This window comes from Colias croceus, chromosome 6 (assembly GCF_905220415.1).
Source record: "Colias croceus chromosome 6, ilColCroc2.1".
In the NCBI taxonomy this organism is placed as follows: Eukaryota; Metazoa; Arthropoda; class Insecta; order Lepidoptera; family Pieridae; genus Colias; species Colias croceus.
In genome coordinates, this window is record NC_059542.1 from 5,937,039 (window position 1) to 5,952,556 (window position 15,518).

General features: G+C 31.7%; 3 protein-coding genes across 4 annotated transcripts; 1 reads left to right on the forward strand and 2 right to left on the reverse strand.

The window, feature by feature from the left end:
• Nucleotides 1-5,462: 5,462 nt before the first annotated feature.
• Nucleotides 5,463-6,892, reverse strand: LOC123692924 (tRNA-dihydrouridine(20a/20b) synthase [NAD(P)+]-like). Its single transcript, XM_045637795.1, has 2 exons — nucleotides 6,646-6,892; nucleotides 5,463-6,525 (listed from the first exon to the last, which is right to left on the reverse strand). The coding sequence occupies exons 1-2, from the start codon at nucleotides 6,765-6,767 to the stop codon at nucleotides 5,475-5,477; spliced, it is 1,173 nt and encodes a 390-aa protein (XP_045493751.1). The 5' UTR covers nucleotides 6,768-6,892; the 3' UTR covers nucleotides 5,463-5,474.
• A 271-nt stretch (nucleotides 6,893-7,163) lies between these two features.
• LOC123692925 (programmed cell death protein 2) lies at nucleotides 7,164-9,015 on the forward strand. 2 transcript variants are annotated; one of them, XM_045637796.1, is made up of 6 exons: nucleotides 7,164-7,587; nucleotides 7,662-7,841; nucleotides 7,925-8,083; nucleotides 8,196-8,282; nucleotides 8,447-8,740; nucleotides 8,816-9,015. In XM_045637796.1, the coding sequence occupies exons 1-6, from the start codon at nucleotides 7,408-7,410 to the stop codon at nucleotides 8,966-8,968; spliced, it is 1,053 nt and encodes a 350-aa protein (XP_045493752.1). In that variant the 5' UTR covers nucleotides 7,164-7,407; the 3' UTR covers nucleotides 8,969-9,015. The 2 variants fall into 2 exon arrangements, with proteins under 2 accessions (XP_045493752.1, XP_045493753.1); XM_045637797.1 differs by having other exon boundaries at nucleotides 8,799-8,909.
• Nucleotides 8,956-10,057, reverse strand: LOC123692926 (transmembrane protein 242). Its single transcript, XM_045637799.1, has 4 exons — nucleotides 9,721-10,057; nucleotides 9,547-9,648; nucleotides 9,308-9,444; nucleotides 8,956-9,163 (listed from the first exon to the last, which is right to left on the reverse strand). Exons 1-4 carry the CDS (start codon nucleotides 9,752-9,754, stop codon nucleotides 9,026-9,028), a joined length of 411 nt encoding a protein of 136 aa, XP_045493755.1. The 5' UTR covers nucleotides 9,755-10,057; the 3' UTR covers nucleotides 8,956-9,025.
• Nucleotides 10,058-15,518: the final 5,461 nt, after the last annotated feature.

Consider the following 15,518-nt stretch of genomic DNA (forward strand, 5'->3'; position numbering starts at 1 on the left):
GCACGCTCAGTGACAGATTTCAACGAGGTTTATTTTAACCACATCATGCACTTTTGGAATTATACCTGCATAATGTGATCCAGCGGTCATCAGTGCTCTCGGGATTTAATAAATAAATCTTAGTATTGCTTCATTATCCTATAGAAACCATAATTTGCCAGCGGTAGGAGAAACCTGAGATTTCGTGATTTGCGGGATGACGGCCGTTTCCAAGAAATGCTTCATCTTTTGTTTTCGGAATTAATTAGGTGAACCCATTATTAATCTATCTACACAGTGATAAAATTAACATTAAATAAAATAAAATTAACATTTCGAGAATGCGCTTTGAACTTTCCCAACGACTCTTTAAAATTCGTCTGACAATGTCTTGCCAATGCAAATTCTCCACTTTTTAAACATTTTCTTACTCAACGGAGGTTGAAGGCCATCCGGAGACCGGAGCGATGATTGTTTTTACAGCTCGATCTACCCCTTTTAAATACAGCAACCAAGTAACCGTTGAATAAGCTAAAGCATTATCCCCTCATGTATCCAAAAAAAATCTCGCGCTTAAAATTTTTTTAGGCACAAGCAGTTTACGCACGCAACTCAATTTTTTCCATTTGCAAAAATTTTGTCGATTCTTTGCTATAAATAATATTAATTACTTACGAATTATAAAATGAAATCTAGTGAAATTCGGCATAATATCTACAATATTTACTTTTTGATTCACCTATGATTCACCCTAGTACGCAGTGCCGTCTTTACCATAGGGGCACAGGGGGCCAGTGCCCAGGGCCCCCCATCGTCAGGGGGCCCCCCTGGAGGAGATGTAGGACTGACAATTTTTCTCACATAAATCTCAAAATATTTTATTAAAAAGCAATACAGCTTTTTAATGCCAGAACGTCAGATCATTTTCAGATTTATTCGAATCAAAACATCTATGTTATTACAAGGTTATTACCTGGAATAATTCGAGTGATTCGAACACCATTATAATTAACTTATCAGACATTTACTCGAATTATTTATTTACTTATTAACGTAATATAATATATTTTTACTTGAATCATTTTAAGATTTATGAAAATTACTAACAAGTCTAAGTTTACAGAATAGCATACAAGGGCGTTGTGACAAAACTTTAATCTCTGGGCCTCTAGACAAGTGGCAGAAACACTAGAGAATAGAATCCACTATTGATACTAATTGATATAAGCTTATGACGTTTTGCTAATGTTTCGGTCACACTACCAAGGACGACGACGACCACGACCAAAATTCCCATCCAGCCGAAATTTGGTGAAATTATTAAAAACACAATCTATACTTAATATAATAAAGCTGAAGAGTTTGTTTTTTTGTTTGAACGCGCTAATCTCGGGAACTACTGGTCCAATTTGAAAAATTATTTCGGTGCTAAATAGCCCACTTCTTTGGCAAGATTATAAGATACCAAAATCGTTGAATTACTCCATGACGTTACGGTATTGTTATGATGCAACCTTGAAATTTTACTCTCAACGCGCCTAAAGAAGTTTCACTTCAAAAATATATTAAAATTTCCCGACCTTCTGTTACTACGAAAAAATTTTTTCCTAAAAGTCAACAGATATAGGTTTTTCGTGATTTTTACCGAAACGGTAAGTTTTATCATATAACCACTTTTACCCAAATTGTAGATCATAAAATTATCTATACAAAAGAATCAATACATTATTTTTCTAAGATGTAGCTTCCTACCATTTTCTAAGATATAACGATTTATAAACTCATTCCATCCTTATAATATGCACACGTTTCTTAAATCACTTCACACCTAAATGATTTTATGATAAAACTTATCGTTTCAGTATAAATCGCGAAATCACCTATTTTTTTTATTTATTTATAACCTGGAATATGTTTTTTAATTCACGTACCGGAATGACAGTTAATTTTGAATTTTATTTTTAGTAATCCTTATTCCTTTGAACAATTTTACTAATTTTCTGCTGGATATGAAATTTTGTAGTTTTAAAGGTCCTAGAATTTAGTGAACTCTGTTCACACCGGACCATTTCTATACGAATAGATGACAAGCGTTTTGACTTTTGCCATTTGCCTAGGCTTTGAATAAATTATGTTAATAACGCACGCAATAATTTTGATCAATATGAAACGGCTACGAAAGAAAAAATCTAGATGCAAATTAAAAAGATAAATTTGAAAAAGAGAAAGGTATAAATTTATAAAGAACCGAACCGACTCGAACCCGCATCCTTCGCGCCATTCCAGGGCGGATGCTTGACCAACTCAGCCACTCGTGACCCGCCGGAGCAATTTATTCTATTCCTTCAGTTTTATGTGTCTTAAGGGACACACCGCACGCCATCTATTGAGATGATTTAACAACCATCTCAACCAATATGAAGCACTTTTCAGTGAATACAATATTGTAACGATGGAACACGACCTTTTTTGTTGAATTTATATTTTATTTATAAAGCATTTGAGTGCCATAAAACCTAAAATATAAATTCAAAGAGAAAGGTAATTTGAAAAAGAAATTCTTAAAATATTTCTTAATTAAATTTAATTAAAGTCAACTTTGGAGCGCCATTACAGCAGCATCGTTTCAAATGAATTATATAAAAAAAAATAAGGAAAAAAGTTTCCTCAAAAGACCATATTATAATGCAACATTGGTTAGAAGTAACTTTTTTGTAAAATGTATAAAAAAATGGAGCAAAAATTTTACATAGAAATTTTCTTTAAGTTTTCTTATTACTTCTTTAAGTTTCAATTTAGGGCAAAAACATATATAATTGTGGGAAAAAATTTGCGTACCTAGTTTGATTTCTTTATATTTCAAAGGGCCCCCAATTCTTGTGTGCCCAAGGGCCCCGGCATAGTCTAAGACGGCCCTGCTAGTACGTACAAGTGAATGATAATAAAACATAAAAGTTCTTCCCCATTTGAAGTGGAGTTTTATTTCAACTATCCTATGGAGCTATTGATAATAATAATCAAATACTGATTCTAAAATAGGCTGTCCATTCATTTATCTCATTTCTGTACAAAATAGGATTTAAATAGGTACCTATGTACTTACCTACATAATATTAAAATGTAAGGCAAAGTAGGTACTAGGTAGGTACGCCTTAAACATTATGTACCGTGAATACACATTAAAAAAACAATTAAATTTAATTAAGTAACTCCATTCGATCCGAGTACAGGCTCTGGATTGAAGCTATGACGATATTTACCAAATTCGATTACCCTACTTATGCAAAAGTTTCGAGAATATAAGTATGGATGTTTGCTAACAACTACATATTTATCAAAAGTATCAAAATTAGTTAAAAATTAAAACACAGACTTACTGTAGATCTAAAACTTTTATCTAAAGATTATTTTGTATTTCACTGACTCTATTTAGATTTTTAAATAATATAAAATCTTAAATTTCTAAATATTTACCTACTACCCGCGCAAAATCAAACACAAGAAGATTATTTATTATGATTTTTTTTTTAGTTACTAATTAATACAAAATACAGTACTATATTTATTTTTAATGTTAGCTGAAACCATATAATATAATATAATATTACTATGGAGGAGACACCACGAACAAAATCTGTGCGCCATTGTTTTGCTCTAACTAAGTTTTAAAAATTATTATCTAGTTAGGTACTTACCGATGAAAGTTATTCCTTTGCACTTTTCCGTATTATTTGTGCAATATCGTAACACACACGAAGGCATATATTTTGATGCGTTTCACTGTTACTAAAACAAATAAAAAATGAGCGTGCAGTTACGCCATATGGCGTATGTTGAGCGGAACATAAGTGATGTAGGCGGTGTCGTCTCCATATGTATATATCTCAATGGCTGAAACGTTACTTTTCGCGCCAACGCATCGGCCTGAAAATTTTTATTTTTTACGCAAATTACGTGAATTTTTCTTTTCTATTAGGATATCACTGATTTCATTAATTCTTTTTTTTGTTGTCACTGTCAAGCAGCAGTTAACAAAACATTAAACAATTATCTTTTAATATAGTTCAGGATACTTCGCCCATTTTTGCAAGTGACTACTATCCAGCTGATTTTCCGTTTGTAGCTTTATTTTGATGAGACACCGAATAATTTCGTGTACGAAACTCTCGATTGTGGTAGCTAACAGAGATAACAAGGATAAAATTTTTTGATTTGATGGTTCTCAAATAGATATTTATTATATACGCAATTTGTAGGACAATATGTCTGTTGAATTATATAAACATTAACTACTTAAGTGAAAACAAAAAAATCAGCTTGTTAGTAATCATAGGTAATCATTTATGATGACCTCGTTATCGATACACTTTGGAAAGGGGGACTCTTTGAACCAACCATAGATTTTGTAGGACAAATATTTTTTCGAATAATTTAGGTAATTATCTTGAGATTGAACAAAAAAAAATTCAGTTAATAGTAATAAATATTTGAGAACCATCAAATCAAAAATTTTTATCCTTGTTATCTCTGTTAGCTACCACAATCGAGACTTTCGTACACGAAATTATTGGGCGTCTCATCAAAATAAAGCTACAAACGGAAAATTAGCTTGATAGTAGTCACTTGCAAAAATGGGCGATGTATCCTGAACTAATAGGGTTCCGTTTTTTATCGAGTCAATTTTTGATCAAACAGAATCCTCGAAAATATTATGATCTAGTTTAATACCTATATATTTTATTTTTTAGTTTTGGTCTTGAATATTACAAGTATCATCAAACAGAACATTGGTAATTTTGCTTTATACCCACTCTTAAAACTTCGCTGTCCATCAGTTGGGGACCATGGTGTACCTATCTCATGAGTCGTGATAGTTAGACGCTTAGTTAGACGGTTGAAATTTTCAAAGATGATGTATTTGACACGGTCATAAGTTGAATGCTAGACCAAAATATGTTTTTTGTCGTTGCTCTACAGCAAATTTATTTATGTTTAAAGAAAAGATACGACTGAGTACATAACAGAGTAACAATGATATTATAAGTAATAGTGCTCCGAAGCGGGAGCTAAGTGGCACGTCGAAATGTGCTAAATAGCCACATTTTACTTCAGGCAGCACAGGTGTGCAGTGTGTATTACATATTTTATTTGCTGTTTTATATGATGATCTAATGTTATGTTAACGGTTAACCTATAGGTTAGATAGGTTACCTATCTAAAATTTTTAACTTATAATGTCAATGATGAGTAGGACATTCAACAAAAGGAATAGTATTTACAGCTTCATAAAAACTAAGTATAAGTTATTGGGTCCATGGTATAAGTGATTAAAAAAGTCCAACTCCAGTATATTCAACAGTAATTTAAATATGTTTTCAATAGATGTACCTAGTACCTACCTATTTGTTTTTCATAAAGATAAATATATAAAATCAAAAGAAATTACAAGCCAAATCAATATAGGTAAAATTAAAAAGATGCAATGTGTTTAATAGCTATAATATTTTTTCTTCGAATATATTACTATCCATATAGTCAACATCATCATTTGTATTAACATAAGAGCTGAAAAAGTTGCCATCCCTAGATTCATAATTATAATTATTACATGAACAATAATATACACTCAGCCCACATCCCCTGCATTTCTTTCCATGCTTACTTGTGATGCTCTCATCAAAATCACAAGAAATAAAGTCACCAATTGAATGTTTGTTTTCTAAAACATCAGTATCAAGTATATGAGTCAATATATAATCATCAACCTCCTTGAAAGTACTAAGGTAGTTGAAAACCTGTTTCTGTTTTTTGCTTAATAATTTTTCTAGCATAAATACTAAATGATGATGGTAACATTGAAAGCTTATTTTATTTCCACTTATGTTTTTCAAGTTCATCCAAGCCATTATGCAACTCATGGGAGTTATTGTTGCTCCACTAAACATTGCTGGATTACTGAGGATACCACTTGCCGACATAACTCCACCACATTTTAAAACATCATACAATCGATCAGCCTCATCCAATGTTTTAACTCCACCGTTTGCTATAAATGGTATGCTTAGGGCATTTGAAACAGCTTTCATAGACTCTACATTAATTGGTTCACCATTTTTCTGTGTGGGAGTCCGACCGTGAACCGTGAGAAAGTCTACTCCACATTTCTCAAGTTGTTGACACATTGTTATTGTATTTTTTAACTCGTTCATTATCCTTATTTTTACAGAAACAGTAAAGTCATGTGGCAGACTATTCTTAACACATCTTACTAAGTCATGAATTACTTCTGGTTTAGATAGTAATGATGTGCCATAACCATCTTTTATAGCCCATCGTTGTGGGCAGCCACAGTTCAAATCAACACCATCCGCATATTGATAAACTAATTTAGAGGCATCTAGAAAATCGTTTACATTATTTGCCGCAAATTGCACTACTAATGGAGTATCATCAGACGTAGTTACAAATTCATTTGATCTTGCCTTTGAATTTTGACAAAAAGAGTTTGCCAAAATCATTGGGGTAAAAGTTAAATCCACATCATACCTGAAATAAAACAAGAGGTAATATAATATAATGTTTATAAACTGTACGGTTATCCCGTATTATACAGATTAATAATTATGATATTTCTGTAACCATTTCGAAATAATTATAGCTACTAACGTTTTGACGAGCTTCCTAAATTGCACCTTACTGTACCTTACCATAGGTGCACAAACTTTAAGGTAAGTTTCTCTATTTTTTGCACAAGCAAATAATTCTAAGATATTAGTTTTATCTTTCATTTTAAAAGAAATATATCAGTATTTTATTATATACTATATATTATTTTAATTAAAAATGCTAAAGAAATTAGAAAACCACCGCGGTAAAAATTATTTTACCACATTGAGATTTGAGATGTAACTTTTGACAGTTGACACTTTTGTTTTAATAATAATTGACACTGACATTATAAACATATGACATATCATTGACAATCCAACCTTGGAAGTTGCCATTTAAGAAGAAATTTAGTTTACAGTAATTTTTCAATTTATTTCCATTTTACAGCTACTAGTTCTTACTGCTAATGCCCACTAGCTTTTAAACAAAGTTAATGCTACTTGAGAACACAGAAGAAAATCCTAATCTGTCAATCTATCACGTCACCGACATCTGACAGCATAATGCTTCTCACTCAGATGACAGATGTCACATTCACATGTGAATTGTGAATTGTGAAATTTTATTTTATTTGCATTTTGCAAGCATTTTGCATGTCCAACACTCGTCCAAATATTACTAAACGCTTGAGTTTAATCAATTTAACTTAAAAATATTTATTAAACTTCTTCTTCGTTCGTAGGAAGTGCACATTTGTTTTTGAGGGCTTCGTTATTCGTAAATCAATAGTGCCTTTTCAGTTTCCGTGGGTACCGCATTATGACTGAGAAAGTTGTGGATATAGGTTTTTTAGAAGAGAAGGAAGCTTGGCTTTTACACCCAAGGTTTTTCCCAAGTAAAGTTGGAGGCAAACCAGCATGGCTAGAATTAAAAAACACTCCTGCTCCATCTGAACTAACCTGTAAACAATGTAATGAAGTTATGATATTTTTATGTCAAGTAGGTAAAAGTTCACAAATTTATGGAAATATAACTGTTATATGTTATCTCTTACATTTAATTTATTTGTGCAGGTTTATGCACCATATGAGGAAAGAGATGACGCTTTTCACAGAACTATTTTCATTTTTGTGTGTAAAAATGGAGGATGTTGCCGCCCAAATTCATCAAATAACTTTAAGGTGTTCCGTAGTCAGTTACCACGGAAAAATGATTTCTATTCCTTTGAACCCTATGAGGAAAACAAAAATGAGGTTAGATACAATGTGTAAATGTTATCTACAGTGCAACATATATTTGTATAAAAAAATATTTGAATATTAATTTTCTTTTTTAGAAATTTGCTATGGATAAATGGCCAAAATTATGTAACGTTTGTGGTGTCAAGGCACCTTCCCATTGCTCAAAATGTAAGAAAGAATTCTACTGCAGTAGAAAGCATCAAATAATACACTGGCAAAAAGGTCACAAGGAATTGTGTTCCAACTCAAATGAGGTAATTAATAATTATTATTATTTTTTATTTATTTATAATGACTTACACTAACATTACAAAATGAAAAAATCTAAAAAAATGTTAACAGTACTTATATTATATTTATTTCTAGATGAATGATTGCAACTTCATAGTTACAGAAGCTGCAAAATCATTTCTTTTTAAAGAATGGGAGCTAATTGTGGATGAAGAAGATCAGGTATGTAATAATTAAACTTAAAATATAAACAGGGAAAGCAGAATAGATGGATTGGATAAACCTATATTAACTCATTATGAAATGACCAAGAGAATAATAAAAAATGAATAAAAATTTGAGTATTGATGTTAAAATGAGTTTGCTTACTTTTCTATTTTCTTCAGGAAGAAGTTAAAAATGTGGATACAAATCAGGAAATGGAAAAATTACGACAGTTGATACAGGAAAAAAAGGCAGGCACTATGAGTGACTTGAATGAGAGTGAATTGGAAGAGTACACTGGGAAAATGCCAGAAGATAAAGTATTTAACAAATTCAGCAAGAGAATAGCACGGCACCCAGATCAAGTCTTGCGCTATGATAGAGGTGGTGTTCCCTTATGGATAACAGCGCAATCGGATAATATTGATATCCCCAATTGCCCATACTGTAATGAACCAAGACAATTTGAATTTCAGGTAATTTGCATTCATGAAGAACATACTGAAAGAACATTAATAATTATTTGGTTATAAGTAATTAATTGTTTTCAGATTATGCCACAGCTCCTTAATTTTATCAACATTGGAATTGAGATCAATAGCATTGATTGGGGTGTATTAGCTATATACACATGCAAGTCAAGCTGTAACGAAAGTCCTGCATATAAAGAAGAAATACTAATCAAACAAGATTTAAGTAATTAATAGTTTATTATCTACTTCTAAGTTTGTAATATAAATTATTTTATACATGCTTGTGTTTTATTTCTTTTTCCCATAGTCTTCTGATAAGTATGTTAATAAATCATTAAGTCCACTAAATTCAGTTCTTGACTGTGGTGGATTATTTTTTGGTAAGACAGGCAGCAAGTTACCCATTTTAACTCGAAAATCCTTGAGCTGTGAAACATTTACACAATAAATAAATTAAAAACATTGTACGCTAAAATGGATCTCAATAGGAAGGTTTAGATAACAATGTTCTGGATATGGTATAAAATATAATCATTAAATAAAAATTAACAGAATATTCTTGCCACTCACATCTTTTGCACCTGATAATTTCCATATTCCATAACACAAACAGGAGGTACCAGCTATTGCATAAAGTGTGCCCCAACCAAGAGCTCTCATAGCAAGTATAGCTCCTGCATCAGCTAATTCTACACCACCCTGTATACCTTAATTATTACAAATATGTTTAAAATTATATTAATTGAAACCTTTACTTAAAATAAGTGTATATCAATGGAATTGAGTTTAAATACTGCAAATCAACGCACCTTTGTTGAAATATTTTGGATCGGACTTTCTTGCTGCAGATAATGTAGCTCCAAATCCCACAAATGCTGATATTCCAGCAACAGATGCTAAAAATGCACCGGCTAAAATGAGACAAATAATTCACATCAGTAACAACAACTCTTACTCAAAATATTATGTTTTTAAAATATAACCTTTTATTCGCTGCAATCGTTCTTGATCTGCCATTAAAAAATTTGTGAAGGACAGAACGAAAACTGCAGAGTTAAAACAAACTCTAAACGGTTTCGAAAAGGTTAGAAGGGTTAGAAAATATTTCTATATCTTATTATAATATTAAATCTCAAATAAGATGAATATAATACAGCTTTCGTATAGTTTATGTGTGTGAGAAAAGTTTATTTGTTTTTCATTATTGCAAGGAAAATATTCTTAGTTAGGTACTTTAAATATTTCGTTTCAAGCAAGTTTCTGTTTATTTGATTTGTACTTTGTATTATATTTCAATCCAATTTATTGTTAAATTTAATTTCGAAATACCTACGATGTCATTGTCAAAGTTGACACTTGACAAGTACAACAGCTATAAATGTATATAGTTCCGTGGCTATAATCTATACAATGAAAATATAAGGAATCACCTCAGAGCAATAAACCTATATTGCTCTGAGGGAATCACATTCCCTATTCATTGATCTATAATCAAGCTATAATTATTTGTGAGCACAGATGACAGAAGTCAGAATTCAGCACAGACATCCAAATATAAGCAGACGAGACATATTTTTTGTATGTGTTAACTTAATATTTTATCTCTTTTACTCGTTCAATGTTCTCATATGCACTATCCTTGTTTTTCGCTTGTAACAACACTAACACACACAGTGACAGTTGTCAAGCGCGTGGCATTTTTTCGATCTGTCGCCATCTTGACATACACAAAACCAAAGTCTTGAAGTCGAGTGTTTTATTGAAAATATTTAAAAATATTTGATAAAAACGTTAAAAAGAAACAATATCAATATGGTTAAGTGCTGTGCAAGTAATTGTGAAAGTTCCAGTCATAAGAAAATACAAGGAATATCATTTCACAGGTAATTTATCTAAGGTTCAATATAAACAGTATTTCTGTCGGGCTAATACTACCAAAATCAACTCTTTTTTTGAAAGTCTTCAAGGCACAATCGCTAATTACTATGCGTATTATCTGTTCCATCCAATATTGGCTTGTTCCAATGAACTGGGTTTAAATTTCTTGCAAATTTACAAATTTGTTTATATTTGTTATGACAGCTTCTGTACTTCAAAAGTAGGTTAGTATTGAACAGGGCCGAATTCAGATAAGTATTAATATTTGCCGTATACATTTCTTTGTTCAATAGGCACATACTTTCATAACGTAACCCCTCATAGTTTCACGTTGTTTTAGGTTTCCTAAGGATATCGCTCTACGACAACTTTGGATAGTAAATATGAAACGTCAAACGTGGAAACCGAAACCCAATAGCTTGTTATGTTCGAAGCACTTTGAAAATAAATACTTAGATACTAGTAAATCTAGTACAAATCTACGACCTGGAGCAGTGCCAACTATATTTGAACAAGTTTCTGAGGTAAGCATAATATAATTAATTAATTAATTAATTTTCATAACTATCTTACTTCCTTATTATATTACATTTTCTTCACCCACCTCAATTTTCCACCAGTACCAGACCCAGCACTTTACTTTGTCCAACATGCTTTCCAATTACAAGTGCAGGATGCGCTATACATGTTAGTTATAAGTTTTGTCATTTATGGTGTACAATGTACATTGTACAATAAGTTAGCACCAATATAGCATATTTATAACTGTCTATGTAGCCATTGTTGCAATTCATACGTACATATTTTGATCAACAATTAAGTAATTAAAGCTTACAAAGTCTGCAGTATATAATAGAGGGTCATCAAATCATGGTCCACCTATCTTAATAATAGATTAACTAGAGTGAATGGGTTCCTACTAACACAGGAAGTAATGTGTCATTGTATTGCAACCCTGCTGAGATGTGAATGCTGAATTTGCCGTGTTAATAAGCTGTTTCTTGATTATCTTGCTTTATTTTTTAATTGTAATTAGTGTAAGATATTAGTTACACAGTATGTAAGTTTTTTTTTTTTTACAGGATGAAGAATTATGTTCACCTCCAATAAAACGAGTTAAAACTTTGCTTCCAGTGCTTCGTGAGATTCAAAATGTAAGGAATTTTATTATTTTATTTATATTAAGCATTCTGAATATTAAAATTATCCTGAAATACTCCTTGTGTTTAAGTTGTTGTTATTTTTTAAGATGCTTTATACATTTTATAAATTTATACCAAAACCACTATTTTATAGAAATGTGTTCTTTGTTTTTTTGCCACAAGGATTTTTAAAAATATATTAATTTTTAGGTTACAGAAAATTTGCCAGGACCTTCAAATGTTGATATCTTGAAACCACAAACAGTCGAAAAGGTAGTGGAATCACTGAAGAAGAAGATTTTAACAAAAAACAAACAGATCAAAGCATTGCGTCAACAACGCATCCGTTTGAAACGTAAAGTGGCAAAGTTTTCTAATATTATTGCTGAACTGAAAGATAAATTAAATCAAGAAGATATACATATTTTAAACAATATACCGGGAAATAATAAAGATTTTCTGGTGAGGTATTTAAAAAAATCCCGTGGTAGTACTTTAGACAAATCGTATTCAGCCGAACTACGGTCATTTGCCCTCCAATTAAATTTTTACTCTCCCAGGGCATATAATTTTGTACGAAGTACATTCAATACTATTTTGCCTCACCCAAAAACCATTTCGAGGTGGTATACGAAAATAAATGCTGAACCCGGGTTCACCAAAGAGTCATTTGATACACTTGAAAAATTGTCAAAAAATAGCAAACATCAAATTTATGTAAATCTGTGTGTAGACGAAATGGCGATTAGAAAAGGGTTGGTTTATGACAGTAGCTTAAGCAAATATAAAGGCTATGTGGATATAGGCACAGAGATATCAGACGACAGCCTTCCTTTGGCAACGCAAGCATTAGTCTTTCTAGTTACTGCAATAAATGCAAGTTGGAAATTACCCATTGCGTATTTTTTTATAAATGCAATGACTGGAGAACAACGTGCGACATTTGTTAAAACTGCTATAGAAACGCTTTATGACATTGATATTCATGTATGTGGCCTAACGTTTGATGGCGCAGCTAGTAATATCAGTATGGCTGCTAGCCTAGGTTGTGATTTTAAATTGATTTCTCTGAAACCCTTTTTTATTTATAAAAATATTAGGATTAATGTATTTTATGATCCCTCCCACATGGTAAAACTCGTAAGAAATACTTTGGGGGAATATAAATGTATAGTGGACAAGGATGGGGGTGAAATAAAATTTGATTATATTGTTTTACTTCACGAAATCCAACAAGTAAAAGGTTTACATCTGGGCAATAAATTAAAAGAAGCGCATGTTTATTTTAGCAAACAAAAAATGAAAGTTAGGTTGGCCACGCAGCTATTAAGTAGGTCTGTAGCTGACGCTCTTCTCTTTTGCAAAAATAACTTGAAATTAGATATGTTTTATGAATGCTCTGCAACTATTAAATTTATAATTATGATCAACGACGCTTTTGATATTTTAAATAGTAGATGTACATATGTGCCTGGCTATAAAAAAGCTCTCTGTGGTGCTAATATTCAAATATGTAGTACATTTCTTGAAACTTGTGAAGAATATTTATCTAAATTGAAATTTTTAGATGGAAAGTTAGTTGTAGAATCTGGTCGTAAAACTGGTTTTATGGGCTTCATAATTTCATTAAAAAGTGCGATAAATATGTTTAACGATTTAGTTTTGAAAGGGAATTTAAGATATTTTCCTGTTTATAAAATCAGCCAGGATCATCTTGAAATGTTTTTTGGTCAAATGAGGGCTAGAGGGGGTTACAATGACAACCCGAACGTTGTGCAGTTCCGCACTGCATACAAAAAAAATGTAGCTCGCTCCCAAATACAGCTCCATATGGAGGGAAAACTCCTTGATATACCCATTCTTTCGGTGTCATCTACAACAAATGTCGTCAATGCTGTGAATGACACCACTCCTACTTTCGAAAAAAATATTATGCAGGTCCATAATATTGAAGAGGATCTAATCGACCTATTTTTAGACGATGTTATCAACACCCCTTTAGACGAATACACAAAGGAAGTCATCATTTACATAGCGGGATTCATTGCGCGAAAGGTGATTAAGAAAATTAACTGTTCGTTATGTCAATGGGTTGTATTGGGAGAAAAGGAAAATTTATTTTCATCTTTGATAAAATTAAAAGATCGTGGTGGACTCACTTATCCCTCTCAAGCCCTCATTAAAGTGATTGAAATATGTGAAAAATGTTTTAAAATAAATAAAAATAATGATTTTAATAGTTTAATGAAATTTGTATGTGATTATAATGTTTCTACAATGTTCGATTCTAATGATCCTGTTCATGATTTGAGTCATTCTCATTTACTTATCAAAGTGATTGTTAAATTTTATATTAATTTAAGATGTAAACACAAATGTAAAGACACTAATTTGTCCAATAGAAATTATTTAAAAAAAGTTGTGTTGTTTCAAAATAAATAATTGTTAAAAATCTGGTTTTTATTTTTTATTTACACATTGGTACATACATCGTAGAAGCCGTACGCTACGAGAATTTTTGGGAAGTAATTGATGCAACATGCGATGATGCACATCATGTTCTCCGCTCCGCCCTTAGTAATCTGCAAAGTTATGACTATACCTACTGTGATAAAAAAAAATATTTTGACATAGACAATACGCTATAAAATTACTACGTACCAAAATGAAATCCAAATATGGTACGTATCTCAGATAAAAACTCTACTTCCACCCAAGGATTTTCCAGGATAAAAAGTATCCTATTTTACGCCCAGGATAATAAAGTATAATTATACCAAGTTTCATCGAAATCGAACCGCTAGTTTTCACGTGATGCCTTCACATACAGACAGACAGACAGACAGACAAAAATTTTTTTAATCACATATTTGGGTTTGGTATCGATCCAGTAACACCCCCTGCTATTTATTTTTTCAATATTTTCAATGTACAGAATTGACCCTTCTACAGATTTATTATATGTATAGATAAAACAAAGCGATCGCAACAGGACAATGTACAAGTGTTGCAGGCAGCAGGCGTCCATAGTGCTACAGTAACCGCTTCCCATCAGGTGGATATGACCCACCTGCCACGAAGGTGATTATATTTTTTCTGACACAGGTACTGAGTTCGGCCCTGTTTATGAATTTTGTATTGGTGTGCGTAATTGGCCACGCGTTTTGTAGGAAAAGTTACATCTGCTTCAAGTAATGTTTATATATCTGTGGAATTCAGTTAAAATCAGACCACAGCGCAGACTACCTACTATTTATTTATTTATTTATTTATTTATTTATAATAAGGTACCTTACAGCTAGTGATACAATTTTTGAGATGAATAAATACTAAGCTACGCCAATTAAAAGGTACACCAATAGGTAGTGAAAAAATATACGTATGTGAATATACTATAGTCAAGTAATGGATATATACAGTATTATCTATGTAATGGATATTGGATGGAGCACGCTGGCAAACGTTCTAAACTAAACTTTGGAGGGTAACTCATACTATGAAACAAAATCACAAATTCACAAAAATAATATTTTGTATCTTTACAAAATTCACACTATTACGAAATCGACACACTAGCCTGTTTTTGCACAAAAACATGGATCACACATAAACATCTCTGCACATATACGTAATAATACAATCGCTCTAAAGGGATGTAAACAATGAAAAACTGTATCGATGTATCGATATTAAAAAATCATAATTTTGTTGAAATAAAAATAAAATAATTATTATATTCATAAAAATACTATATGTCATGT